Genomic DNA, 27,871 nt, shown 5'->3' on the forward strand with positions numbered 1-27,871 from the left:
TACTTAGATCTGGACCAAACTAAAGAGTTCTTGCTCAACAGCTTTAACAACATCTCATGTCTTAAAAATCTCAAGAAGATACTATTTTGCTTGGTTGCTATAGATAAGAATGAATAATGGTCCCCACTGTTGTTTTATTTTATTCTTTCACTCTGTATTTGTTACAGAATTTGAAGCATCTACATGTTTTTTTTAATCATTTATGTACTGCTGTTGTTTTATTCATCAGAAATATTAAAGTCTGATAACATCCGTTCTTCAAAATGTGTCTACGTAGTTAATTATAAGTCTGACCTTTCATGTTTAGTAACCTCTGTGTTCAGTGAGCTGCTGATGTCTGTCTAGGACACTCCCTTTAGAGGGTTTTCATTCTCAGTGAGGCCCTCTCCTGGTTACATGATGTTCTCAATTTATAATTTCCCATTGCATCATTAATTTATCACTTCACCAACACATACATTTATTGATATTTCACTGGATGTACATAAAGCCATGTCTCCTGCCAAATTTCACATTGTTTTAATTTCCTGTGAATTTTAATGTCTTGGTGGCAAGGCCGAATGATAAAGTCTAGAATGAATTACAGTGGCAAGTCCATAAGAAATATATATCACTATTTAGAGAGGAAAGAGTTAAACTTGATTTTTCATGTCCTAAACTTCTATTCTTTGACAGCAAGAAGAAGTTCAAGTCATCCTTTTATTGTAAACAATGCCATGGGTGTATGCCATCTTATATGGATTATCTGTGTCTATGAACACAATGTAATGTGAGTAGTCAAGAATCAAAGTGCAGATTCTATAATCATCATGGATGATTTTTTTAAAGCAAAACAATGAAATATACCTCTTTATTCTCAGTCATATGTTATGAAAATACACATGTAGCACGTAGTTAAATTGTTCTGCTTAAACAATTCAACATTCAAGAGTTAAGACTCACCGTTTGCTAACATAACAGTGTACATTAGTCTACTTAAATACGTAAAATAAGCACTGCTCGAAAACAGCCTATTTTAGCTTTGTTGCAAGGCTTGTATAAAGTACTAAAATCAATTTATACCTACAAAAAAATCTTTGAACCGCCTTTTCAAACACAAGTAATCATTAAATCAAATACTAATGACTGTTCTGCAAATGTATGTCAGGACTGTAAAACAGAATATACAGAATGTAATAATCAGCTTTTAACAAGTTTACAATACAATTTACAATAAAAATAAAATACATTACAAAATGCATACAATATTTACATTATACATGCCTGCATATTGGCATTATTGTGTCTCTATCCATTAACTGAATGATAACGTAGTCTCCAACTGAACAACATCAACAAAAACAAAAGGATACAAAAAAACTGAAGAAATGTGATTCAGTAAAATAAAATATATGTTTGAAATCACCATTAATGGTTTATTTCTGATGTCACCTCACATCCAGTGAGTTTTTGATGGTCGGGTACTTGGAGCAAAACTTAAGTTTGTCCAAGTTACGATTTAAGGTAAGACTGCAAATGTTTTGCTTGTCAAGAAGGAGCTGAAAGTCAGTGTTAAAATTCCATTTGTTCCAAATCCGCTGTCTGTTGTAGTATCTGTAAGAATATAGAAACGTTACATATAAAAAAAAACAAGTAATAAATCCCTTTACATGATCCAGTAACTAAAGCCATCTGACTTCAAGAATCTTTCCTGATTAATGTGAATAACACTGAAAGCAATTACTCTTATTTAAATATATATTAGATATGTTTATAAAATATTGCAAACAAAAACACAATAAAACCACAATTTCATTAATTAAATATATAGGTACAATTAATGTATATGTGCTGTAGTGTCTCACCAGTTATAAAAACAGGGTAGCGGGCTGATATATTCTGGACCTGCAGACGGACCAAACATGTGAGATAGTCAGGCTGATCTCTTGACATGAGGTCACACTCATGGTAAGGCAAGACCTCCAATATTCCCATTTCTTGGCACCAGTTTAGGAACTTGGTCTTCTCTTTTGCCTCTGTACTCAACCTGAATGTAGCAGGAGAAACACAATGTTCAGATTATTAAAAACCTTGTGCTTTTCAGAGATTAGAGATTACAACACAGAAAAAGATGCTTGGGTAATTTAGCACTAATACTTATCTTATTAAGTATCATGAAGTTTAAACTGATACTTGGGCCTTGCCTTTTTTTTTTTATCTCAGTTTACTGGTTTGTCTTATTTTATTTCTATTAGCTCCCTATATGTGCTCAGATTTGTTTTGCTGTGTTTGTTCTGTTACCTGTTTATTTTGATTGTTGTGTTGCATACTGCGTTCATGCTCTGAAAAAGCTGTTAAACTACTTGTACCATAGATAATGAAAGGCTTTTAGAACACCTGTAACCTGCTTTATAGGGAAGTGAGAACAAGAGGGTTTCCTTTTTCCAAAGTTGAACCCTACCTTGCATTTTCTTTCATTCGACGGCTGTCTCTGTAGTGCAACATCCATTTCCACTTCCCCGTTCTGCTCAGCTCTTGCAAGATTTCTGATATTTGTTTCATGTTGCCTTAAAATTCATACAGAATGGAAACCATGAGTTAAACTGGAATGAATAATAAGCTGTTTACTTTGACAGATCTCAATTCACAAAAAGCAAGTAATCAGTTAGATGTGCACATACAAAGGCTGAGGGACTCCAGTGCCGCTCTGTCAAACATTACAAAACCACCCCTCATGAAGAGCTCCTGATGGGTGAGGTTCACAACATCATCTGGTTCATCAATTCCTGCAAACTGCACACCTGGTGACTTCTTCAGCTCGAGCAAGTGTGGTACCTGAGATAGCAGAGAGCAGAGTCATTAGTTCATGATTTACTGTTGCACAAGTCGTGTCATCATTTTTAACTGGCTGATCAATTACCTCACAAATGTGCTCTGCAATGTCTTCATTCCTGATGATGATGAGGAGAGATGGTGTACTACCCTCATCAAGGAAGAACTCTGATGGCTGTACAGCAGTATGTCCCTCTGCCTCCAACTGTGCCTTTAAAAGAAAAATTACCCAAACTTTAAGAGCAATTTTCCCAGAGCAAGTCCTGACACAAGTCTAACATTAGTCCCTTGTTACGATTTTCTATTATATATTTGAGTCATTAAAGCACTGTTTGATGTCCTTGCATTCAGCATTGCTTTGATATGATCTTTAAGCCTACTCTGTGGCTTCTCTTCTCTTAAGATCAACAGACACCCTAATAACAGGTACAGTAAATGTACTGAAATATTACATTAAATAAGAAAATTATATTAACTTGAAATTTGATGTATGGAATTGCCTCAATCTTGGCTTATGCAGTGTCTGTCTCTTTTAAAACCCCCTTGGGAATGTTTTCGTGCCCCTGTAGGAGATAAAATGATAGTGGTAGCAGTGAAATGTTTGTAGTATGCGGCATGATGATAGACAAAGGCAGTGATTGGTTTGGGTTCAAAGCACTCACGACAGATTGTAAATTGATTTTAACTTCTTTTTTCTCCTGCACTGACAGCTACACCATTGTTGGACATTCTATTCCCTGACAACTGTCATATTTTTCTTTACATTTTATAAAAGATTGGGGGTACAAAAATAGCTTGACCTGATCCTGTTTGCTTTTTGCAGGTTAAGTTTAGGCAAGTTAAAATAACATTCACCAAAACAAAACTAAGGATTCCAGAGTTCTTTCAAGATTCAACAATAAACACAAAATAAAAAAGTTAGTTTGTTACAAAGTTCAGTTTCTCAAATTTGTAAACCCTCTTAAAAAAGTAAATAAATTAAACATCTGATGAATGTCAGTTGACTGTCGTCATGCACACAGGATTAATGTCTGGAAGTGCATCTGCAAGGTATAAGTTAGCTGTGTCCACTGTGAAAGCTTCTTCCCTTGTGATTCCAACAAGTAGACAAGGGTGGAGATGAAAAAAAGAACACTGGGAGAATGGCCAATCCTACTGATTTCAATGTCTGCTATTGTTTGACATAAATTAAATGACAATTTAATTTTAGGATTGGAATCAAAATTGTAACACCCCAAATATATTTCTTTTCTAAAGAAAATATTTAAGTGGGAATATACTAATCCTACAGATGGCTACAAGTGGACATCTGTCAATGACTTAGAATATTTGCATGGATATTTTGATAATTTTACATGCTGTGAAAACTTTCCATATATCCAACCTGACCACAGCCTCGTTATAGACATATAATACAATATAGATAATACACACCACTGACAGTGGAAGTAAATAACATTCTAATATGGTAGGATGGAATGCTCAGCTGGGAGAACTTGGGTCTTGGCATCCCTGTGGATGCCACTCGACACAAATCCCCCATCACTTTCCCAGACCAAGTATAGCACCTCATGGCAACATGCTCCAAAATGGCAGCGCCTGTATCGAGATAATCAATGTTATTCACTTCACCCGTCAGTGGTTTGATGATACTGCTCATCAGTGTATAGCAAATATAATACCACTTTAGATATTTATTTAAAACTTGTCTTACCTTGGTTTCATCAAAGAAGGTGTCATCTGATGTCATTAATATGTAGAATCTGTACTTCGTTTTACAGGATTTCTTCACAAGAGAATTCAGACTACTTCGAAAACTCTCATCCATGTCTCTCTTCATTTGATCACAGAAGTCAAAATGGTTACTTGGTTCAGTCTTTGGGTAACCTCTATCCAATGTGAAGTGTTTCGGTCTAGTAGTTTTGACAGCACAAACATCATTCATAATTTCCTTGTACAGTCTGGCACATTCTGCAGTCACATTTGAAACTCCAGCATGCTCCATTGGGTTGCCTGTTCTGTGAGATGATTTTTGAGTATGCAAAGTATTTTCTTCCTCTGCCAGGTCTGTCTTGTTAGACATGTCTACCTCAATTTTCTGTCCCACAAGTGAAGGTGCGTCCAAGTAATCCAATGAATCCTCCTCTTCCTCTAGATTGGAAAAGTGCACAGTCACAGGACTGGAGCAAGGCACATTCAGTCTGTCATCTGCATCCAGCTGTTGGATGGGTCCCCTGTTACTCCTTTTCAAAAGTTGTTTCATTTGTTCTGAGAAGATAAGGCACTCTTGTTCCATTGATGCCAGAGTAAGGTCTTCTTGTAGACACCTCTGAGAAAGCTGCTCCAGAAATGAAACTGGTCTCTTCCTGCTGGTGTTAAAAACTGTGCATGTGATTGAACTTTGAGGTCCCAGGAAGAGACTGTCATTCATTACGCCATCATCCTTGTAATTTGTAACTGAAGTCGATGCATCTGAGCAGCCTTTCTGATCCATCTCAATGCTCTTGTTAGTTGTTTGCACAGCTTTTTCAGCTAAACTGTTTGTCAAGAAACATTGGTTTCCATCAACAAGTTCAGAGAAGGTTTTTGCAGATTCAAAAGACTGAAAGGGAAGAGATGATGGACTCTGCTTGAGTATTGAAGGGTCCCTTCCTTGGTATTGATGGAATTGAGCTATATTTGAGTTAGACTTACTGTCCCAAAGATTTGCTAAACAACTGACCTTAGAAGAATGCTCACTGGCCACCTGCATATCATCATTAAATCCTTCAGAGTTTCTTTCTGTCTTGATCTCAAACAGCATGGAAGTTGGAGGGATGTATGTGACTAAAGGGGTGTGTATTTCGTCACTCTTAGATGGTTTCACAGCCATGATAGGGCGTTGACTGTTTGAACGTGACTCATGACCTAAATTGGTTTGTAATGTTGTTTTAGATCCATCTTGGTCAACATTTGGTGTAATGGCTTGCATTAACTCAGTAGAAGAAAAAGATGTGTGGGGGTGACAATAATTATGTCCAGTGGACATGTCCTGATGTTTATCTTTCTGATCAAGAGAGTGTTCTGTATCGACAGTTTTAATCTGGCTGGATTTGTCAGGGTGGCCTGACTGGGAGAGGAATTTGCCTATACTTTGTAGAACTCTTAGAGTTCTTAGTTCAAGATCAGGACGAAGACCAAGTTGAGGGCTGGGATCACTGCCAACTGCAGATTTGAGTTTTCGATCAAATGGCATCTCATCCTTTATAAATTTTAATCTTCTGCCAAGATGTTGCTGAGTCTTGATTTTGCAGGTTTCACTACCACTAAAGGAAGGACTACTACTACTACTACTGGGGTCATAACATGTAAGGTACTGATATGGTTCCTCATCCATAGTTGGGGTAGGGCACCTTTCATCAGGTTCACTTTCTGAGATCTCTAGCTGGTTGGTTTCCCTTTCATCAAAAATTGATTTTTTGCCAGCAGAGAGTTCTCCCTTTTTACTGAAAACCTGAGATGTACTGCATACCTCTTTGGGTGGGACAGTTTCAGGGTAAGTATTTTCACGGATAAAGGATATTTTGTTCTCGCCTTGTTCTTCCTCGACATTGTCCTCGGAGTGAGAGTCGTCTGATTGCACTACATCTTCTCCAGAGATATCTATTCCAATAAATGGAATTACAATCCGACCATCTATCTTTTCCAATCCTTTGCTTGTTTCATCAATTTTGAGATTTATTTCTTTATTCAATGCCCCCTCGGTTTCACACTCTGTTACAGTGACACACTGAGGTGAACAAGACTGACTGTTTTCAGCATTTAGCTCTTCCTCATCTGATTTGGTATCCTGATCTTCAAGATCATGAAAACTCCCACTGAAGGTTGCCATTGCTTTTTTTTGGCTTGCTGTTGAAACAGTGTCATTTTTCTTGGAAGCTGACCCACCAGCAGAAGACCCAACCAATGAGTGGGTGCTCTCATCAGATCTGGGCAATTCTGATTTCTGAAAATGTGCTTCATCTGCCGAAGAAGTATTATTTTCAGAATTTGACTTGGCTACAAGTTCATTTTTAATAGGCTCCATTTCTGATGAAGGATGAGGAGCCTTTTCTGAAATGGCATGTTCATCTCTTAATGCACTGTCATCTGCACACACATTTCTCAACTGTAAATCATGGCAGGTATCTCCTTTGTTCTCTGCTTTACATGGTTGCACATCCAAAGGTGCCTGCTGATGACACTCTGTGATACAATCCTTTTTTACTGAGTCCGTGCCATCACATATCATAGGTATTGGCTGATCACTTAAAACTCCCAAAGAAATACAATTTTCAGAATTCTCATCAACTGCAGTTTCATTATCAATAGGCTCCATGTCTGATTGAGTATGAGGAGCTTTTTCTGAAATGGGCAGTTCATCTGTGAACACACCGTCATTTGCACACAGTTTTCTTAACTGTAAACTGGGGCAGGTATCTTCTTTGTTGTCTGTCTGAAGTGGTTGCTCATTCAGTGGAGCTTGGCCAGTACACGGTGGGGCAAAATCCTTCACTGAGTCTGGGCCATCAAGTGTTGACATTGGCTTATCACTCAAATCTGCCAAACAAGTACCACTTTCTGTATTCTCCTCAACTGCAGATCCATTATCAACAGGCTCCATGTCTGATGGAGTACGAGGAGCTTTTTCTAAAATGGCATATTCATCTGTCAATGCACTGCCATTTGCACATACCTTTCCTAACTCAGAACCATTGCAGGCATCGTCTTTGCTTTTTGCTTGAGATGATTCCTCATCCAATGGTGTTTGGCCATTATATGCTGTGATACAGTCTTTGACCAAGTCTGGGCCATCAGACACCATTGGTAATGTATCATCTCTCAAATCTACCAGACAGACACCTTTTTCCAAATTTTCCTCAACTGCAGGCTCATCGTCAATCAGCTCCATTTCTGATGTTGCTTGAGGAGCTTTGTCTGAAATGGCATGTTCATCTGCCAATGCACTGCCATTTGGACACAGCTTCCTTAACTCCAAATCATGGCAGGCTTCTCCTTGGCTGTCTGGTTGAGGTGGTTGCTCATCAAATGATGTTTGGCCATTACACTCTGAGATGCAATTCTCCTTTACTGAGTCTGGGCCATCACACATCATAGGAGATGGCTGATCATTCACATCACTGTCAGCTTCTACATCTGAAAAGTGATTGTCTTTCGCATCAAGTCCATCTTCTTTCCCAAAGTGATCGTCTTCAGTCACTTTAACTTCACATACTGCATGACAAGCCTCATCTTTATCAACATTTTCAGCATTGCCTGCTAAGACTGCTTCAGGTTCCTCCCTTGAAGACTGCTTCTCATTTTCAGTAAGACTTGCATTGCAGACAGTACCCGATTCTTCTTCTGTCGAATCATCACCTGTGTGAATCATTTTTGCAAAACTTTCTTTACTGCTCTCTTGGTGTGGCTTTTCTTTCACTTGCAAGTTTTCCCCATCTTTGGATTCAATGTCATCACGCTCAATTGTAGCACCTGCATCTCCAGCTTTTTTGTTCAAATCCATCTCTTTGTCTGTCAGAGATCTTGACGATTTCTGTTTCTGCAGAAAACTCATCTCTGTAGCACAAGACTTGCCAATGTCCTCTTTCATATCTGTCTTCTCATTGTTGAATCGATGTAACAAAAGGCCAAGTCTTGAATCAGTCTTATGATCTTCAAGCTGAGTGGATACACTTGCCGTCTTGTCCTGTATGGAAATCAATGTTCCACCACCTTTAGAAGATGGTACATCCGAGTACTCCAGGCAGACAGCTTTTTGCAATGTGGTAGATGTCGTTTTGCTTTCATAGGTCCTTCTGACATCATTCACCTCACTGGTAGTATTTGTGGAGTGTACACTGTTTCTGCAAGACTGGCAAAGAGGAGAAAACAGAATAAGAAATACATATTTGAAATACTGTCTTCATTCATTGGAAATCATGACCACTTCTTCTCTCTGGTATTTAACAATAACACTTATCCACTTTGCACCCACTGATCACACAGAGTATACAACAATGAATGACATACATCATTACCGTATTTTCAGGAAGCTAGAGGACTTCAGTAAGACTGCCCATTACAAAAAGTGCAAGAACTAATGTGATTGGCAATCACTGAAGCTTAGTCCTACTTCACTTGCAGATAATGGAAAAATGGCAATAATAGCCACCTTTAATGAGTAAACCAGTAAACAGTAAACAACGCAAAACATAGCCATTTTGAGAGTTTGTTATAGTGCTTTCTATGTTCTACCAAGGAGCACAGTGTATCACCTACATGTAAGATGTTATATAATATGCAAACAACTTGGTGGTCGATGCTTAGAGGCCAGACTTCAGGCCAAGCCTTGGAATGAAGACCCCACAGGACTGCCAAGTAGCTGTGCCTCGCCCCATGTGGCTCTGCCAGTTTGAATCAAGCAAAGGAAGTGTGGCCTCTTCTGGTTTGGGGTCATCATGAACATCAAAATTGATAAATGGGCTTGCACTTGGTCAGTTGGGTGGCAGGCAAACTAGCAACTAGCCAATGAAAATAGCCATCATTAGGTGGAATGTCACTTCTGGTGGAGAGGGAGCTGAGGAACCGCATCTCTGTGTGCCTGGCTAGAAGCTAGACTCTCCTTGTCTAGGGTCATTCAGGATGCTCAAGCTGAGGTGATTTGGAAAATGTGAAGCAGCTGGCATAAGAGTTTGTCTGCTGTTCAGATTCCACAGCACTCGGCCAGAAAAACAGTTGACAGTCTCTTCCAACTTACCCATTACTTTCAGTAGTTCTTTGCAAGTGGTGTCTTAATTATGCCAATGATTGTATGCATATTACTACATTACTTTACCACAAACCTTAATGTTTTATATTCTATATAAAATCTGAAAGTCATAAGAAAACAATAAATGCCTTTACCATAACAATATCATTAATCCCAAACCTGAAATATACTTACACTCTGTAGTCCCACGGATGACTCGAGTGTGTTCAATGTTGCACCAGCTTCTTTCTTTTCAGCGGACAAAGAGGTATTCTTTTTGTTGGCTTGCAGGTTTGAAGTGACAGTCTCTACATTGGAGTTTCTTAATGACAAGTCCAAAATTACAGATCCTTGGTCCAAGAGAGCGTTATCTTTTTTGCTGAGGTCCAAAGCTTTTGAAATCAAAGTCTCTGAACTATCTGTTGCAACCGGGCAAGGATCCAATGACTTGGCTTTGACCTCACACTGAGCTGGGCCTGACACCATTCCACTGGACACTTCCAAAGAATCATTTTCTTCTGGACATGGGGTTGAACAGTTTGAGTCAAAATGAAAGAACCTGGCTGTTGACCTGCTGTAGAACAGACCTATCCACATGTGGACGATAAGCCGAACCTCTTCATTGGTGTCTTGGATGGACAAATCCCATGGGCTATTGAAGGTGTGAAATGTACAAAATTAGCTCCTTCAGTTGAATATGATGCTCATCATCTGAACTAAATTTCAACTTTATCACATATTGTCAACAAGCTACAAACAAGTACAGCACTAAAATTATGTGAAAATATATCATGTTTCTAACTGTAATGTTGAGATACCTTGAATAAACAACAAAATGTACATACCCATGTATAGCACGAACGATAGCTCTTTCCTTTGTGTCATTCGTAAACCTGCTGTCTAGATTAAAATTATAGTTTGCTTTCCATTGCTTTGTGATTTGTAGAGAATCATCTTTGACGACAAAGGTACGCGACTGCCTGAACTTTCTTCTGCGTGCCATCTGTTTTGTCAGGTATTCTGGAGTCCTGTGGTTGTTTTCACTTCTGTCTTCCTTATCAACAGAGTAGTGTAGTGTTTTAATTCCATCGCCATACATTGTTTGGTGACGGTGCAGCAGTCTTGTAGAACCACTTAAAGGAGATACCTGGAAAGGTGAACCTGACAAATCCAACAGTAGAGAGGAAGACGGGGGCAATGAGTAATCATGTTCTTTAGAAATCAAACCAACCAATTCACTGCCTCCCACAAAATGGCTTGGTGAAGGAGATTCAAGAGGCTGCATGGGTCTAGCTGCAGGCTGTCTAAGCAGAGCATGAAGAACTGACTCTTGTTCACCACTGGTAACATCTTTTGTAAGGTCACCCTTCTTCAAACTTGTCTCAGGTTTTCTCTCAAGTGCTGGGTCTGGTTGTGATGGAACCTGGTCATTATTGGCACTGAGTGCCAAGTCAGCAAGTAAGGTCAAAGCTGCTGTAGACGAGCAAGTACTGTTACTTTTTTCCTTAACAGTCTTACTGACAGAATTATCCCTAGCACACTCTTTGTTTGTTTGTTTTTCACTGCCAAAACAAGCTGGGGTTTGAAAATGCAACCACCCTGTGAAGACAAAACAGAGGAGAGAAAAAAGAAACTGCATGAAAATAAAAAGTTGCACATTGAAAGCATTTGAAACATACCAATGTATTGCTTTTATGGAATTATCCACCAACATAGAAATTATCTAATTGTTTCAAACAAAGTAATTGCTTTATTAAGCCAAGTAAGCCGTATTTAAGTGCATATGCAAAGGACTGGCAAACGCAGCACAAGCAAGAGAAAGGCCAACTTCCAACTGGCAAAAATTTCGTGAAGCACAGTGATAGCAAGTTGAGGACAGTTGCAGAAGTGACAGAGCCAAGAAAAGGGTCAGTCAGTTTCAATGTCATGCACAATTCTGAAGAGATTAACAGAATACACACAAAAAAGAGCATTCCGTAGTTCAGAATTTTGTGGCATGACTTACATTTCTTTTTGACATGTTCTTCAGAGATGCCTTGATGCTTTTTGAGTGTTTTAATCCGACCCCTTCTTGGAAAAATGGATAAAGGCCTTTGTATGATTTGAGGTTGTTTGTCCAAAATGGTATCTTCTTGTGTCTCCAACAAGTCTTTCCTTTCATGAGTATCCTGACCCTCAGCTATTATCTGCTTATCTTCTATCTTTGTCTTATTTTTAGGGGTCAAGCCTAGGGCATATGCAAAAAGAGGGTCAACTGAAAGCATCTTTGAAACTTCCTTGACATCCAAATTGGTGTCCTCAGCACTGGCAGTTGCATCATTATTCTTCAGCATCCCAGATTCCGACTCAACTTTGCCCTTCTTGAGACAAGGTTGAGTGTCCTGGGTGGTATCTGCAGTGTTGTCCTGTGACACAATGATTCCAATTTTTCTCTTTCCCCTTAGAAGAACTGATTTCAGTTTTTTCAACAGAAATTCACTCTTGGTTGCACACTTTCCTGCAGAGGGGGAATCAGTGTGTTTTTCTTGAACTGTTTTTAAGGGTGGAGTGTCTGTGCAATGATTCTTTGAAGAATGTTCACTACTTTTTGGATTCAAAGTTAATGAACCATTGCCACTGTCAACGTTTTGAAGATGGTTTCCTCCATCCTTAGATGTTGTGTCCCCTGTTTTATCCATTGCCATCTCTTTAACAGTGCTTGACACTTGTTCCATCTCAACTGTGTCATGAGCCTTTGGAGAGCCATCAACCATCATTTTTTCATGGCATGCTTCATCTTTTGTAGACTGAAGCCTACCATTTAAAGTCTTAATCTGATCAACAAAGTCTACTGAGCCATGAGGAACCAAGATTCTTCCACATTCACTGATAACTGGTTTTAAGTCCCAGCGCTCAGTTTTCTTTCTCAGAGGTAAAGCTTCAAGTTCCATTAAAATGGTACTTTCAAAGTTCTCCTGTCCATTTTCAGATTTTTTCTCCTCTGCCACTGCTTGAGCAAGAGCTGCAGATCTCAGCTTTCTGTGTTTTGACGATAGTGTTCCAAATATGCGCTTTCGCTTTCGCCCTTTTCTCCAATCAATATTTGAAGACTTTCTCAACTCTGGGCAGGTTGATGATTCTTCTTTCTGACTCTTCAAGTTGTCCCTGCGGTATTTCCTATGTTTTGTTTGGTGATTGGTGGGGTCAGGGCATTCAGAAACCTTCTTGGTTTTGACATTCTCATCATTCAGGGAGTTCACTTCTTCCGTTTGTACTTTGGCTTTTGAAAAACCAGAATGCTGTAAGTCATTATGCTTTGTTGCAGATTCAGCAGTAGTCGTGTTTAAACTCGCATCAGTGACAGTTCGCTCTGCCGAAGTGATGCTGACAATCAGCTCTGCAGGAAGTTCATCTGATGTAGAGCGAGCTACCACACTTTTTGTCCCCTTATCATCAGTTCTGATTAGAAATGTCAGATCTGATCTTTCAGTGTCTTTGGTAGCATCTCCAGGTTGCAAACACTCACTTTGAGGCACAGTTGTTAAGTCAACTTGGTCTTTAGCACTTATTATAAAACTGTCCACAGATTTCTTATCATTTACAACAGATTTCTGGCATGTCTGTTGGTCCTCTGATCCCATGTTGGCCTGACTGACTGGTGTCTCCTCAGGAGACGACAGACAAAAGTAGATATCATCATCAAGGTCTTCCATTCGCTCCTCCTGTCCAGCCGCCAGGATTTCTGAAGCCTTGGATACTGGTAGTTGAAAAGAGACGGGTTTGCTCAAGTATGACTTGAAGTTCTGCCACGCCCTGTTAGTCCACTCCGGGGATTTGTAAAGGTGCTTATGGGCGTCTGGCACATCATACTGATCTGGAAAGATGCTGATATCCCTTGAAGGACTCAGTGTCAACCCAGGGTTTATTAGTGCTGCGTAGCTCTGCATATGCTGGGCAAATACTTCACACAGTTCTTCATTGGGGTCAATGGTTGTTTTCTCAACTTCGCCCTCAGCATAACTTAGCACAGGCAAAACACGCAGGATTTCCGATGACACGGCAGGCTTTCGCTGTCCAAATTTTGTGTCTGTGAAAAATCAAGAAAGATTACTTGGATTTGTATTCATAAATGATGTTGTACAAGCATAAAACCAGACAGGTTAGTAAACAGAGGACATTCCTTTCATTTAAGTGATGCTGGAAACATCAAATGAAACATATCATCACCTTTTTGTATAACTCGTGAATCTGGAAACACAAATATGCCTTGCAGGACCTCAATTGCACTGGACCCAGTATCTAGAAAAAACACAAAACGTATGTGACTGATATGAAAATTAATTACTGCTGTTAATAAAGATGTAATTCAGCAAGTTTTGTTGAGTGACTGACAACATAGCACGCTTTCATAATTTTTTTATCTTACCATCATATGTGAGGAAGTGGGAGGAGTGCAGCAGAAAAAGAAAACCACCATCACTCAGTGGAACAGTGAGAGCCTGTATAAAAACAGCAACTTTTTGAGGTTTTTGGAGCTTAGATAGCAACTTAAATTCAACAACATGCAGGACCCTAGCTGGTCTAATGGAAGGGATATTCCAGTGGATGAAATTATTAGCTGATCAATTGAAAAGATGTTTTCGGACTGGACTGTTAGCCACAACGAAAAAGGCACCACTTTGGGCTCTGATAAAATTATGATGGAAGTGATTATTTTCTAAACAATTGAGGCCCACAGTCACTGAAACGTTCATAATAACCAGAAACTCACAATATCTTTCTCCTTGATCTCACTCAGAAGCAGAGAGACTGAGCTTGTTTCCTCCGTCTCAGTAGACACCAACTCACACAGACTGCAGTATAAGCCATCCAGAAAGACTGAAAGACAGTAAAAGAAAGCCACATAAAAAAAAAACAGGAATGATGTTGAAACCTACTTTAAAAATGTAACTCTTGTGTAATAAGGCACTTTTATAGTATATTTTAACAGCACACCTTCACCAGAGAAGCAGGTTTCAAAGACAGCCCTTGGCAAAAGCTGTCTCAGATGCAACATGGAAATGACTCTGTCAATTTTCACCAATGGTGGCCTTAAATGTAAAGAAAATAATCAAATAAATACATGGCACATAAGATAGGTTATATATTCTAAATGATCTGTCAGTTAACAATACAGTGTGTATTTCATATGTCCACATTTAACTCACAGTTCGGCAGGGATCAAGGCCCTTGCTGTAGACCTCAAGCCAACATCATAGAAATTGGTACCTATTTGAAGCTGACCCCTCCACGGATAGAAATGAAAAACTGGGAAATAAAATCAAATAAAACAATTATAAAATAAAAATAAAAAATCATATTCATACATTCCATTTTCAGCAAGACAAATGTGGTCATACAAATTCATAAGAAATGCTCACATTATTTAAATGTGTGTAGGTATTGAACACTTATTAGTATATTTCTATTTATTTGTGTCAGTGACATACAAAGTATATGTGTCATTTGTAAAACATGGAGCACCCCCAATTTTTTAATGTTTCAAGTTAAATTCTGGCCATATCTTAAGTATTGTACCTTTAAACATGGTCCAAATAAGCTAATAGTTGGGCTGAACCATCTTGTTGTAGTTTAATTGCATTTTATTTTGACAGCAGTATATATTGAGAAACTATACCATGTTTGCTTATAATTACATTTTACTTACCTTGTTTTATCTCCTCACTGAAAAGAGAATTAAGGAAAAAAACATCAATATGACTTTAATATTTTCATTTCGTATGAAATCCTATTTGTTCAAGTACAGACTAAAACAATCAGGGCAAATTGAAATGATACCTTTTCTCCTCTGGTGCTACAAGTGTTGCTTTGGTATCCGTGTATGAAAATGATACAATGGCAAAAGGGCAGGCAGCACTGGGAGATTTTACTGTCTCATTGCTTCCATCATTTAGCAGCTCATAAATGTAATACTGCAAAGTCAAAACAAGATATATCAGAAAGGCAGAGATGTCACATCAGAGCATTTCAACAAATGACCAATGTAACCTTCAGTGTATACCTACATTTGCAGCTCTACATAAAAGTAGGGTTGGACTGTGGGAAAAAGCTGCACTGTATGATTTTGTCCCTTCTTACCTGGGTCCTCTCGAAGGCAAGAAAGGAGCTGGTGTTGGCCGATACAGAGGGCAGCTGTTCTGACACATGGCAGTCAAACCTCTCAGTTGGCGCAGTGAAATTCTGGGTGTAGTTCTCTAAAACCTTTTTAACTTTACCCTGTTGGTAAGAATAAAGGACAGTCATTTTTCAATGAAGGAAATATTTACTTTGAATGAAAAAAAAACAACAACTCATAAATATGTCATAAATTCGTCTTCTTTTCAATACCTTTGTCAGCCTTATGATGGCAATGTATCCAGATTTGCCATGATACCAGCGATTTAGATCCAGACAGTCAGAGTACATTGATATGTAACTACCTGAATAAACACAGAAAATGTTCACTGAATGTGTGGTCAGTTAAAAATAAACAAAATGAGGGTTGTTTATTAAGATTTGAGTATCATAAAAAAACATAATGTTTTACTCATAACGTTAAAGTGTTTTCAAAACAACTGACACTCTTACAAGGCCATGCCTTGAAAGGTGGATGTGTCAAGGACACATGACACACTTGACAGCTATCTGCATGACCTCACCCACAGCAGCTAAACATGATCTTTAAACAACATACCATTGTGCTCCATATGTATTTCCACAAGCCATTATCCAGAACATTCCCTGCACTTAACAACAAATTAGATAAAATATAAAAATCAGAAGTCTACCACTTCCGAGGTTGAACACAACTGATACCAAAGGGGTAAATTTACCAATTTTACACATTAAAGTGTTTTTACAGGTCTTGGGGCACACTACTGCATATGTCATGAAAAAAAGGTAGTATAAAGCTCTTTGTGGCTCCAGAGGAATATGCATGTATTTCACTAAATGACCTCTAGAAACATCACTCAGTGGCTTAGCTGCATTGTGGGTAATATAGTCACAGAAGAATGTCTTGTATAACAAAGCCGACATCTCTGGCTCTGGGCCAAGGCTAACTGGCACAAGGTTTGATTTGGCTTGCCAGATGTTTCTAAAGACATTCAAATAAATACATACATAATATAAATTGCAGTTTAACTTATTGTATTTTTCCATGATGGGCGGAGTCGCACATAGGGCAGGAAGAAAGCCAGTTATAATGATCCTACTATCACTTTCAAGTTTCATTTTGGCCTTTCAAAGAAAAACATGTGGACACCCCTGGTTTAAGTGAGGCGACATTTGGTATCCTGTTTAGCTGGTTGACAGGAAGCCGTTATCAGCTGGCTGAAGGACAGAGTGTGGGTCTTGCTCCCCCCTCATGTGAGGCCACATTTATAGGCCTGTAAATCACTACTGTGCATTTTCCAATCACATTATTATCAATAGGGCATCATGCTATTAACATATAAAAAAATACAATACAAATTTATCAAAATAGGAATGAGAATAGTTGAGACATTTGACACTGAACTACATTCAGGTATGTTCTCTCTGTGAAGTAAAAACAGCCAGCTGGAAATCTGAATGTAGGTGGCAAACAAAGCACAAGTAACTGGTTTGGCAGGTTCTCTGTGTCTCATACTCCTGCACCTGCAGTGTGCTATCCTAAGGCAACTAAAGTTACAAAATATCAGAAATACACACTACAGCACAGCCATGAGTGTCTGATTAAGTTATTAAGAACTGCAATACTAATGTTTAGAATAAATGTTTCTGTTATGAGAGGGTATCCCAGGACATCTTTTATAATACAATTGCAATCTACACAAGAACTAAAACAGATAAAAAGAAACACCAATGTGAAGCAAAACACAGTATAAATCTTTAAATAGTCTATATTCAATAGGCTATATTCAATTACATGTGACACAGTGGAGCTCTTGTTTTCATGTACCTCTCTGGTGCTGTTTCATACTACCATTCAGAGAAAAACATCCCCATAAAAACTAAGACTTTGACCAATGTTGCAAACTTGATAACTTCCACACTTATCACAGTCTGGAGTAAGTGAAGAGATAACAGACAAACAATAAACACATTTAAGTAAAAACAAAAAACAACAAAAAAAAAACAAACAGAAATTTAAAGGGATACATGTTACACACAAGTGAGATCTGTGTTGCAATACACAGGCAAACACACAATAAAGGTTGAGTTTCTTGCCTTTTCTGCCTCCAATACATTGTGTGCACTGAACTGAAGAGAAGCTTACAGTTTCGCTTTCACTGAGGGAATTCTTCCACTTTCATTTATATAGGATAAAAGCATTCAACTTGCTTTCACTTTCAAAAGGGCAGGGAGAACCAGACGCTCCACATGTACTATTCCTTTGCTTGAGCTGCATGTCGTATGTTTTGGACAGACTGGCTTCATCAAGGTAATAACTTGGGGTAAAATCCTTTAAATAATGAGAAAATAAATGTAGTTTCTTTGCATTTTTAAAGAGAAAATGTAACATAATCTAAATTATATCTTACGGCAATGTTTGTGCACAAATCTTAACTGGCTGTTTTCTGCATAGAAATTTGACCTCATGTTAACTCATGGCTGAGCTGAAACTACTAAAATGTCACTGTGATCTCACTACTGGTTGGCATAGTAGCATGGGGGGGGGGGGGGCAATCAAAATAAATCATAGACCATCATAATTTACCCTTTGATGGATCTCCCAGAGTTGTGCATGTGCTGTTCCCAGTGAGCACACCAGTTTCTCCAAGTGCATGAGCCTTTAAATACAACAGCAACAAAAACATGTAAGTAAGAGCGTGAGATTTTTTGTACAGTACAGTACATTCTCAGGTGTGCCTGTGGTTCATATGTTCACCTTGTTGACATCGTCAAACAGCAAAAACCCATAGGATTCCTTTAGATCCTCTTCTGAATAGCCTTCTTCCTTTCTTTTCTCACGGAAAGCATTATACTGACGTGACAGACACATGAAAAGGGAAGGAATCAGTTTGTAAGCTGTGAAATGTAGTACGAAGAAGGTGAAGTTTTGATTTAGCATTAAAAGGCAGTTCCTGTTTACATGCATTCATTAGCTATAGGGTATTTGAGAGAATGATAAATTATATACATTACATCTCCTAAACGAAGTTTAAAATATATTTTTTTTCAAAAAGCAATTTACATTTTTTTATGTTTAAGACATTTGACCAGGTAAAGCTACTGAGTAAATGTGAACTGATCAGAATTCAACCATTCGTCATGGCCTAATGTTTAATGACATTTAAATGCTGGGACATGGGTAATAAGATCTGGACTGACCTTTTCTTCCAGTTCCGGATTTTTTATTAAGAAAGCGGACTTGTATCTGAAGGACTGTTTGGACTCTTCGTACAAGTACGCACTTCTCAGCGGAGCCAAAATGTTGTTTTGAAAGGCGTCAGAACCTGCTGACACGGCTACCAACACACCTAGACGAGGAGGGAGAAAAATACGAACATGAACACAAAAATAGAGGCAATATGGCGAAACTACAGCTCCCTTCAACTCGGCTGAAAAGTTTTTTCCCCCCCAAGCTGGAACTGTTTGTACTGTGAAAGACGACACCTACACCACGCGTCATTTTTCGTCTAGTCATACACCACCAGCAAGGTCAATACATCAAGAATAATGGTGGAGGAAAAAAAAATCCATAAGCAGTCGTATATCGTAAAGTGAAAGTTACACGAGGAGGAAAAAAGCTCGTCACCTTTACTCGATGCACCACCATTTCCACTTTCCATTGCTGAACTCTTACGAAATCTGCCGTTCTCCCATCGCCCTTCGTTGAAAACAGTCGCCTCTCGTTTTAAACATCACGACAGATTTATAAAGTGTATAATGTGTCCAGTGTCCAGCGAAACCCTTCAGCGTAACTTGATATTTCGCCGCAGTTTCGACAAACATATTCATGCGACAACCAGGAAGTTAACAAATATCCGACCGTCCAATGGCGTAGAGGCGAAAATAACCACTTAAATCCGTTTTTTGTCGCCTCACGGTTATTAAACCCGGTTATTTAAGACAGACTGTCCATCCTCAGGTAGGCACCATAGCCACATGTGTAGTCCGAGGCGAAAAAGAAACAGAAACCTATCGAGGCGAGAGCATCCATCTTGGAAGTCTACACCAAACTGTGGTGGTGGTGGTGAGGCAGCTAGAAGCCTCGACGGGGCTTGTTGCGCCTGCGGTTCACTTCTCCTGCGTGTGTCCTCTCTGTTTTCCTGCTGCCTGTGAAAAATTAATGATTGCTAGATGTAAGCGAACCGCCACAGAAAAAAAAAAACAAAAACCTGTGTATCACAGCCCGATTCTACAATACACAGGAGTGCAGTGTAGTTTAGTGTAAAGGAAGTTAGGATCTAGTTTACAGCTCATAACATTTTTTTTTTAGCACATTCGTATAATTTTTGCCAACTCTCTCCACATCGCAGCAGCACCGAGCTTTGGGCCCAAATCCTGTTTTTGGCTGTTATTGTTGTCTGAGGTGAAGAATAAACAAGTATTTTCTGATTGATTGTGGATTGACAACCGTTCTGCCTTTGAGTTATTGTCGAGAAATGAGCCCGAGCAATAGTTTAGCTGATATAGAGTGCCATAGTAATGAGTCCAAAATCAGTAATTAGGTAGCATTTTTGCACATCCGGCTCCCTTTTCTGGATGGATCGATGGATGGTTGGATGGGCTCCCTTTTCTGGAAGTCAGTGGTTTAATTTTTTTTATGGGTTTAGGTTTGCGGTTACAACAGCATAAAAGACATCATTAGATGTCCTATTAATTGATTATAAAGCGCTGGCTTATGTGTCTTAAAAAACAGTGGTTGCACCCCAGTCGCTCAGTTGGTTGACGTATGAGGCGTCCTCGCTGCAGCAGCCTGCAGATCAAGTTCGACCTGTGGCCCTTTGCTGCATGTCATCCCCCCTCTCTTTCCTGTTATTCTCAAGCTGCCGTGTCAATAAAGCAGGGAAAATGTCCTCCCTACACTGGATGTGTATTAAGAAATGGTAACTGTTGCATAACGTGATCTTGTCTTGTTTAACGATCATCAAAGCCCAGAAATGAAACTTTGTGGAGCCAGTCCCATATGCTATAGGTAGCTCAACAATACTGACTGATGCTAGCCAGACTTGATGTGATTTTCACCTTTTTTTTAATACCTCTAGGTGCCAAGTTGATGGCCACGTTTATGTACGAATGATATTTTACCATCTTCAGGACAAACTGCGGTTTTATTGACATGCAAATCAATCTTTTAATTCCATATGTTGATAGAACCTAAAGGATCTCACAAACAGCCAGGGTTTTAGTATTTTCAAACACTACCTGGCCCAAAAAGGGAGTCCATAATTACATAAAAATACACAGATTTTTGTGTGATGCTGAACTGACTTTTTGAAATGTCCTTGCACGTGAGTTATGGTAGACTCTAAACAACTGTTGTTACTGTGGTCGACCAGAATGCACCCAACCTTTGAACTCTCTGCTTTATTAGTTGTCAGATATGTGACACAATCAAATGTAGGCAACATTGTCATGTGGCATAGTATATAGAATTACCAGATACAACAACAGGAAATATGAATTGCCGCAGATACAGAATACTATCATCACATTGAACACCTGCTTCCTCAACACTTTTTTACAGAGACTACATCAATCAGGGCTGGGTGAACTTTCACAGACTAGTTTCCACTGTATAGTGGCTGTAGCATTCAGATCATACAACAAGACTGCACGAACAAGTCAAAGATTATGTTTTACGGTTGGAACTCCAGGTGATTCTGGACACCGAAAAATATTTAGCTGCTGCTTGCAGCTAGCCGTACAAGTAGGCCACAGGAATTACTCTGAAGACCCAACTGTTGCTAATGTCTTTTCTAACTCAAAAAATGTGACTATAGTTAGCCTTTATCATTTACATTTTTATTTAACTATCTGACCTATATATTATGACTTACAAGTATACATAACTGATCAAAAAAGAAGAGGTGAAAGATCATATATGGAACTAGCTAAAAGCTAACAGAAAATGAAACTAACTAATGAAATATATGAAATAATGAAATATAAGACTGTGAAAATACAGTTGCGTTAGTGAAATTCTCTTATCAAACAGTCACCAAAACCCATAACTTAAACATAGTACATCTGGTCCTGTATATTAGCTTGCTCACAAAACTGACAACACTAATTGCAGTTGTCGATATGGACTGATTTATTGTGATTGACATCTTTTTCAGTACCTTTTCTGTGCCGATTTGGCAGCCATGTTGGTGTTGATGACACATGTTGAGCAAGACAATGTAGTTCACTGAGTAACTTAACACAAAACTGGATGATATTTTATTTATTTTACGACAAATTAGGACTTTCTTGACTTGGGAAATTACTTTTAAATTGACAAACATCATATGTGTAATTAATGGCTCAAAACAAAAGGTTTGTCTCTCTCCATCGACCGCCACTTCTGTACAGTATTTTTCCGATATTATGAAAATGTGCCTATGACATGACTAGATTATAATGAATGCAGAATATGCTGCTGTTGAAATGTAAATGGTTGAAACACAGCAAATTCACATCTGTACAAGACATCATGGATTAACGTTAGCCAATTAGTAATGGGCATGTAATTAAGCAACCAGTTTGAATAAATACATGTGTTTCATTTCTTCTAAATTGTCAATTATCATCATCAATACAAATGTTTTATTTATTGTTCAGTATTTGTTATTGTTAAGAACTAAATAAAGGAAAACCTTTTGGTCTCTGGTATTGTATTGTAGGTCAGTCGCCTACAGTTCCCAGAATTCCAAGCCATTGTTTATTTGGCTTGCGCCCCCGCTGCAAACACCGAGCTGTCAACACCCGGCTGCCCACCATTGTTTGTTGTACAATGCAGTCTTTTCAGACTTTACTCCTTTGCTTCAAAATGAAGAAATGAATTAGACGTCCGGCTGAACCTACGTGTCTTACGCAGAAGAAAACGGTAACATGAAATGGAGATCACTCGGACCAGACCGTCCTTGTATGGAGAAATCGGTAAGTAGCTTAACGTTAGAGAATGGTGACCAAGAGTAACCCGAGACAACAGTTTAAAACTGAGATAGCTAAGCGAGTCGCAGGATGAGGCTGACAGCTTCCACGACTAGCTTATACTGCTTTTATTTCAGAGTGACAAGCTTTCAGTCTCTTGGACGTATAGCTAGCCAGGCCATTGTTAGCTTAGCATGCTGCTATCTTAAAGTGGCTAACGTTAGGTTTTCAGAGCATGACAGCCGCTGTAAGCTCGTTAGTTAGGCCGGCAGGCACTGAACTACATGTTGTGCAACTGCAGCAGTCCCTGAAATCAGCAAATGTACACAAGGTTTAGCGCTTTACTCTGCTACAGCATATTTGGCACATTCACAGGTCTACGCATTGAAAAAACATAAACTGCAGGTGTATGTATTAGCATGCAATCCGTTACAATAAGCCATTGTGATGGATTGGATGATTGATTTCATTCCGCCCCTTTCTGTGTCAGTCATTGTAGATGGTCATAATCACCACTGTCTGTAAAATATGTAAAGCTTCCAAACTAAAAGGTGATGTACATTTTTCTATAGGATCATGGCCTAAATATGTGCTTTTTGTCTTATGACTGTGTCGGATGATGAATTATTACTTCAGCCAATGTGGTTATTAAGTGCTTATATTTGAACGTGTCATCTTAGGAACCTTTCATACCACTAGTGTTTTAGTGAAAAATGGCGACATGAGTAACCACACATAGCTAACAACCGAATATAGTATGATACAGACATGGCTGCATCTCTTGTATCAAATGCGTGATACCACTGGTTGCAGATAGACTTCAATTCCAACTAGAATGACACTCAGTAGAGCTTTAATTCAATCATGCCTACTTCAATACGAGTAAATAAAACACATTTAAGCCTGCTAGAACCGTTATTCAATTGTACTCACTCACAGATACCAGTATACTCCATCCAAATTTGTGGAAATCTGTCTGATAGTTTTTTGTAATTCTGCTCACAAACCAACCAATCAACCAACAGACAATAGGGCATGTGCGACTGTATTGTCAGGATTATAATACATGTTTTAATCCATTAATTAAAAAAAAAAAAAAATCAAGTTTGTCTGCAAATTCAGACTTGATAAATATGTGAAATCAAAAATTTAAACCACATGTCTGGACCCTCTCTTCAGCAGATTTTTTGTTTCCCTCTAAAAGAGGTTAGTTTTCCCTTACATACTAAATATAGTTGTTAGTCATCAATAACAAGTCAATACCCAGACACCTGGAAAATGTTTTGCTGTTATAAATAGAAGAACTCAGTCTTGTTTGGCTTCTTGTATTTGCAGCTCATGGTCTTGGATTCTGGACAGACCGGTCAGCAGTGCATGAGGCAGCTGCACAGGGCAGGGCCCTGCAGCTGCAGCAGCTGATAGAGGGAGGCGCAGCAGTTAACATCGTAGCAGTCGACTCCATCACCCCTCTGCATGAAGCGTGTATACAGGGACAGACCCAGTGTGTCAGGCTGCTGCTGGACGCTGGTGCACAGGTGAGATGGTATCCGTGATGTGCAACAATAGAAATGCCTCACAAGATTTGATCTTTCTTCATGATTGACTGATTGGTATATTTTATTTAACTTGAAGGTGGATGCTCGTAACATCGATGGCAGCACTCCGTTGTGTGATGCCTGTGCTGCTGGTAGTCTGGAGTGTGTGAAGCTGCTGCTGGAGTATGGAGCAACTGTAAATCCACCCCTGTTTACCTTCTCGCCTCTTCATGAGGCTTGCATGGGAGGTGCGTCCTGTGATACACATCATGCTAAAATATATTTTGAGCCATTTATTTGTCTATCAAGATATCTTCGCTTTTTCATCAAAGCAGGCCCTCAATGATCCTTCTAAAGAACATTTTGGACTAGTGTGACTAATTTTGTAACCATTTCTGAAATCATTAGCCAATATTACTGTCTTATGTAACAGCAAATTTTCCTTCTCCCTGAGGTCTTGAAAGACAAGAAGGGTGGAGCAAAACAGGGGAAGCACAATGCAATGCAAGAGCTATGACTGTTAAGCTATTGATTATTATGTAAATGTCTGTCAAGATGAAGCAATACAACATAAAACGTATAACACAATTGCCAGTCAGGCTGTGGGACACAAGTGCACTGGCTATGCCTCTACGGCACTGGAACACACTCAGATGATTGCAGTAATGATTTGAAAACAGAAATGACTTGTAAGGAGATAGCTTTAAAGTGAGACTCCAGCCACAATCTATTCAAGTTGAACAAAAGCTTCTGTACTCTCTGAAGGATGAAACTACAAACAATTGACAGCCTCCATTAAAGGCCTCAGGAGATAAATGTTGGAGGCTGAAAGCACAGACTTGATGGAGTAGATGTCTATTTCTGGCATTTCTTAAATGTAATTTATGTGACTCTCTGCCCTCTGGGATTTATTTCCCAGCCATGCTTAGAAAACTACTGTGTATGGAGAGCATTCAGTTTTATTTTAAATAGACATGCCAAAACAATATCCTGGAAAGACTTGAGTCAGGTTTACGGCTTATCATAGCAGAGAGTCTGCCTTGTTGAAATTGTATAATGACCTGCTACTCTCTTTCGACTCTAGCAACTGTGGGGATACTCTTCAGTACCATGGATCGTGATATATTAGTATATTGTCGGTATTGAGAAGGTGTTGCATTACACAGGTTCACTTCCTACCTCAGAAACAGAAACGTCTCTGTCTGCATAGAACATCTTTCCTGTGGGGTCCCACAAGGTTCCATCATAGTTCCCATTCTTTTTGTCTTTGAACATGCTTCCTCTCAACCAGTTTTATAATACAGGATCATCTTCTTGTATCTCCTTCTGTAACCTGACGACCCATCCAATATTGTCAATCTCATGAAATGCCCTGAGGAGTGAGATGGCACAGAACTTCCCACAGCTGATTGAAAACAAGCCTGACGTTGTCCTATTTGCTTGTTACCCAAGCTTAGTTACCTGTCCACCTTTGTCAAACCCCATGTCAAAGGCTTTGGTGGGATATTTGCTTTCGCCTTTAATTTTGACATGACATAGATTAATTTGGAAGTAAAAGTTAGTTTTGCCAGCTTTGTGCTATTGATAAAATCCAGCAATTCTCTCTTTCAAAGATCTTGAGAAAGTCATACATACTTTTCTCTCGCTTGGACTACTGCAACTCCCTGTACACTGGGATTAGACAGGTGTCCCTTCCATGCCTCCACACGATCCAGAACACTGGAGCCAGATTCCTGACAGGTACCTAGACGAGAGACCATATCACTCTATTCTGGCCTCTCTCCACTGGCTGCAAGTACAGTTCTGAATTGATAAAGAGGTTCTCCTGATTGTTTACGAAGCCCTTAATGGGCCGACCCCCTCATGCATCACAGACCTCCTAACCCCTTATTCTACCTCCAAGTCCCTCAAGTCTATGCTTTTTAATGTACTTTTCTTCCATTTTGTTTGAATTCATCTGACTGGGCAGATTTGTGCCTATGATGACATCTCCCTGATGTTTCCATTGGTGTTTCTTGTATTTTTAGCCACCTGCCCTAGTCTGTACAGTGCTGTTTTCAGCGTGAGTTGTTTTTAAATGTGATTTATGAATACGTTTTACCTGACCTGATTAATTTGCCTGTCTCTCACAATAGGTAATTCAGATTGTGTTCAGCTCATGATTAATCAGGGAGCTTTCATGGAGGCTCATGACTGCCACTATGGGACGCCGCTTCATGTAGCCTGTGCAAGGCAACATTATGACTGCGCCAAAGTTCTCCTCAATGCTGGTGAGTTCATGGTTGTAGTTGGGTAGAATATTTTTGGGTCAAAACGTGGATGTGGATAATTTGCTTTTTTATTTTGGTTGTATTTTTATATATTAATTTAAGGCAGCAATAATTTAGAAGATCAGATCAGGCTTGGTACTAAAGATTACTTTGGTACTGATTTAATCAATCAACAAAGATGGTTGATCAGTCATGAAATGATCTGAAGATGTTATGTTACTTCTGAGAAAAGAACACATGTAAGGTATATCACCATATTATATCCACAGATTCAGATTTGTTGTGCCTATATTCTTAGTAATTGCTCAGTTTGGTGGTGTTATACTTAAGACAGTGATAAAGCATGTTTGTTGTTAATGTCCTTTTAAATTGGATCAGATTACTCAGTGGAACACAGTGGTCCCAGTGTTTTTCTACTTTAGCCACACCGGATTAACCAGTATACCATTACACTGATTTATGTCCTAGCTTTCGGCAAAATTATGAAAATGTTTTACGCTTACTGTATCTGTTAGTTGATCTGAAAAGCAGAACATTTTTTCGTTCCTGTGCAGAGAGAAAAGTGCTGCATCACTTCAAGTTCAGATCGATGCAAAAATTATTCCTTCATAAAGGGAATTATGATAACTGTATAAACACAAATGCTACAGAAAAGGAGCAGTACTTCCATTACGCTCACAGTTTTGTCTTATTCACCAAGGGGCAAATGTGAATGCTGCCAAGCTACATGAGACGGCCCTTCATCATGCAGCTAAAACGAAGAACATTGACATGATTGAGCTACTTGTGGAGTTTGGGGGGAATGTGTACGCCAGAGATAACCTGAACAAAAAACCTATCAACTACACCAGTCTTGGATCTCCTTCTTATCTCTGCCTTGAGTTTTATGAGAGTAAGTTTATTTATTTCAAATATCCATCCTGTCACTGTGAGTATATAGATAATCTAAGACCACAGATAAAATGTCATCTCTGTTGCTTCCTCTTCTTTAGATAACCCCCTCAGTCTACAGCAGATCAGCAGAGTGGCGCTGAGAGGGACTCTCGGCAAAAGAGCATGTGAAGTTGTTTCCAAGCTGGGTTTGCCCAATCGCATTATAAGTTTTCTCTCTTACATACCACCTCCAGTAATTGAAGTTTGATCATCTAAGATGCAGCTCTTGATGCGCGGTGCCGGAAAGTCACATGACAGGATGTTGAATTTGGCAGAAGTGCAACGCAGATAAAATGTCTTAACAATGCCAGATTACAAGGGTGCAGATATTTCATAACTTAAATAAGCAGAGCATCTCCCAAAGCAAATTAAAAATGGTTTGCTGCATTGATTTGGACTGTTAGGGAACAGAACGACTGCCTTAACATGTGTTAACAAGCTGTTGTGACTAACCTGTTGGCCCACAAATA

At 39.0% G+C, this 27,871-nt stretch overlaps 2 protein-coding genes across 3 annotated transcripts; one reads left to right on the forward strand and one right to left on the reverse strand.

The window, feature by feature from the left end:
- Positions 1-681: 681 nt before the first annotated feature.
- tasor2 (transcription activation suppressor family member 2) lies at positions 682-22,418 on the reverse strand. 2 transcript variants are annotated; one of them, XM_037107111.1, is made up of 22 exons: positions 19,338-22,418; positions 18,911-19,059; positions 18,468-18,563; positions 18,297-18,369; positions 15,944-16,035; positions 15,695-15,832; positions 15,395-15,528; positions 15,264-15,280; positions 14,764-14,863; positions 14,552-14,646; positions 14,328-14,434; positions 13,983-14,055; positions 13,784-13,855; positions 11,583-13,643; positions 10,423-10,738; positions 9,773-10,229; positions 4,526-8,701; positions 2,900-3,022; positions 2,661-2,814; positions 2,441-2,546; positions 1,845-2,026; positions 682-1,593 (listed from the first exon to the last, which is right to left on the reverse strand). In XM_037107111.1, exons 1-22 carry the CDS (start codon positions 19,369-19,371, stop codon positions 1,499-1,501), a joined length of 8,850 nt encoding a protein of 2,949 aa, XP_036963006.1. In that variant the 5' UTR covers positions 19,372-22,418; the 3' UTR covers positions 682-1,498. The 2 variants fall into 2 exon arrangements, with proteins under 2 accessions (XP_036963006.1, XP_036963004.1); XM_037107109.1 differs by having other exon boundaries at positions 10,423-11,176.
- A 112-nt stretch (positions 22,419-22,530) lies between these two features.
- On the forward strand, positions 22,531-27,871 carry asb13b (ankyrin repeat and SOCS box containing 13b). The gene is made up of 6 exons (XM_037107114.1): positions 22,531-22,669; positions 23,999-24,198; positions 24,296-24,446; positions 26,334-26,468; positions 27,169-27,360; positions 27,461-27,871. The coding sequence occupies exons 1-6, from the start codon at positions 22,627-22,629 to the stop codon at positions 27,607-27,609; spliced, it is 870 nt and encodes a 289-aa protein (XP_036963009.1). The 5' UTR covers positions 22,531-22,626; the 3' UTR covers positions 27,610-27,871.

Source organism: Acanthopagrus latus, chromosome 8 (assembly GCF_904848185.1).
Source record: "Acanthopagrus latus isolate v.2019 chromosome 8, fAcaLat1.1, whole genome shotgun sequence".
NCBI lineage: Eukaryota > Metazoa > Chordata > Actinopteri > Spariformes > Sparidae > Acanthopagrus > Acanthopagrus latus.

Excerpts from the sequence above, each read along its gene's own strand:
- tasor2 (XM_037107109.1), bottom strand. The coding sequence starts at position 19,371 with ATGGAAAGTGGAAATGGTGGTGCATCGAGTAAAG. Across the intron at positions 18,564-18,910 it reads ATCCGGAACTGGAAGAAAAG|TATAATGCTTTCCGTGAGAA; the intron begins GTCAGTCCAGAT and ends CTGTCACGTCAG. Across the intron at positions 2,027-2,440 it reads CGAATGAAAGAAAATGCAAG|GTTGAGTACAGAGGCAAAAG; the intron begins GTAGGGTTCAAC and ends TGCTACATTCAG.
- asb13b (XM_037107114.1), top strand. The coding sequence starts at position 22,627 with ATGGAGATCACTCGGACCAGACCGTCCTTGTATGGAGAAATCG. Across the intron at positions 24,199-24,295 it reads TGCTGGACGCTGGTGCACAG|GTGGATGCTCGTAACATCGA; the intron begins GTGAGATGGTAT and ends TTTAACTTGAAG. Across the intron at positions 27,361-27,460 it reads CTGCCTTGAGTTTTATGAGA|ATAACCCCCTCAGTCTACAG; the intron begins GTAAGTTTATTT and ends CCTCTTCTTTAG.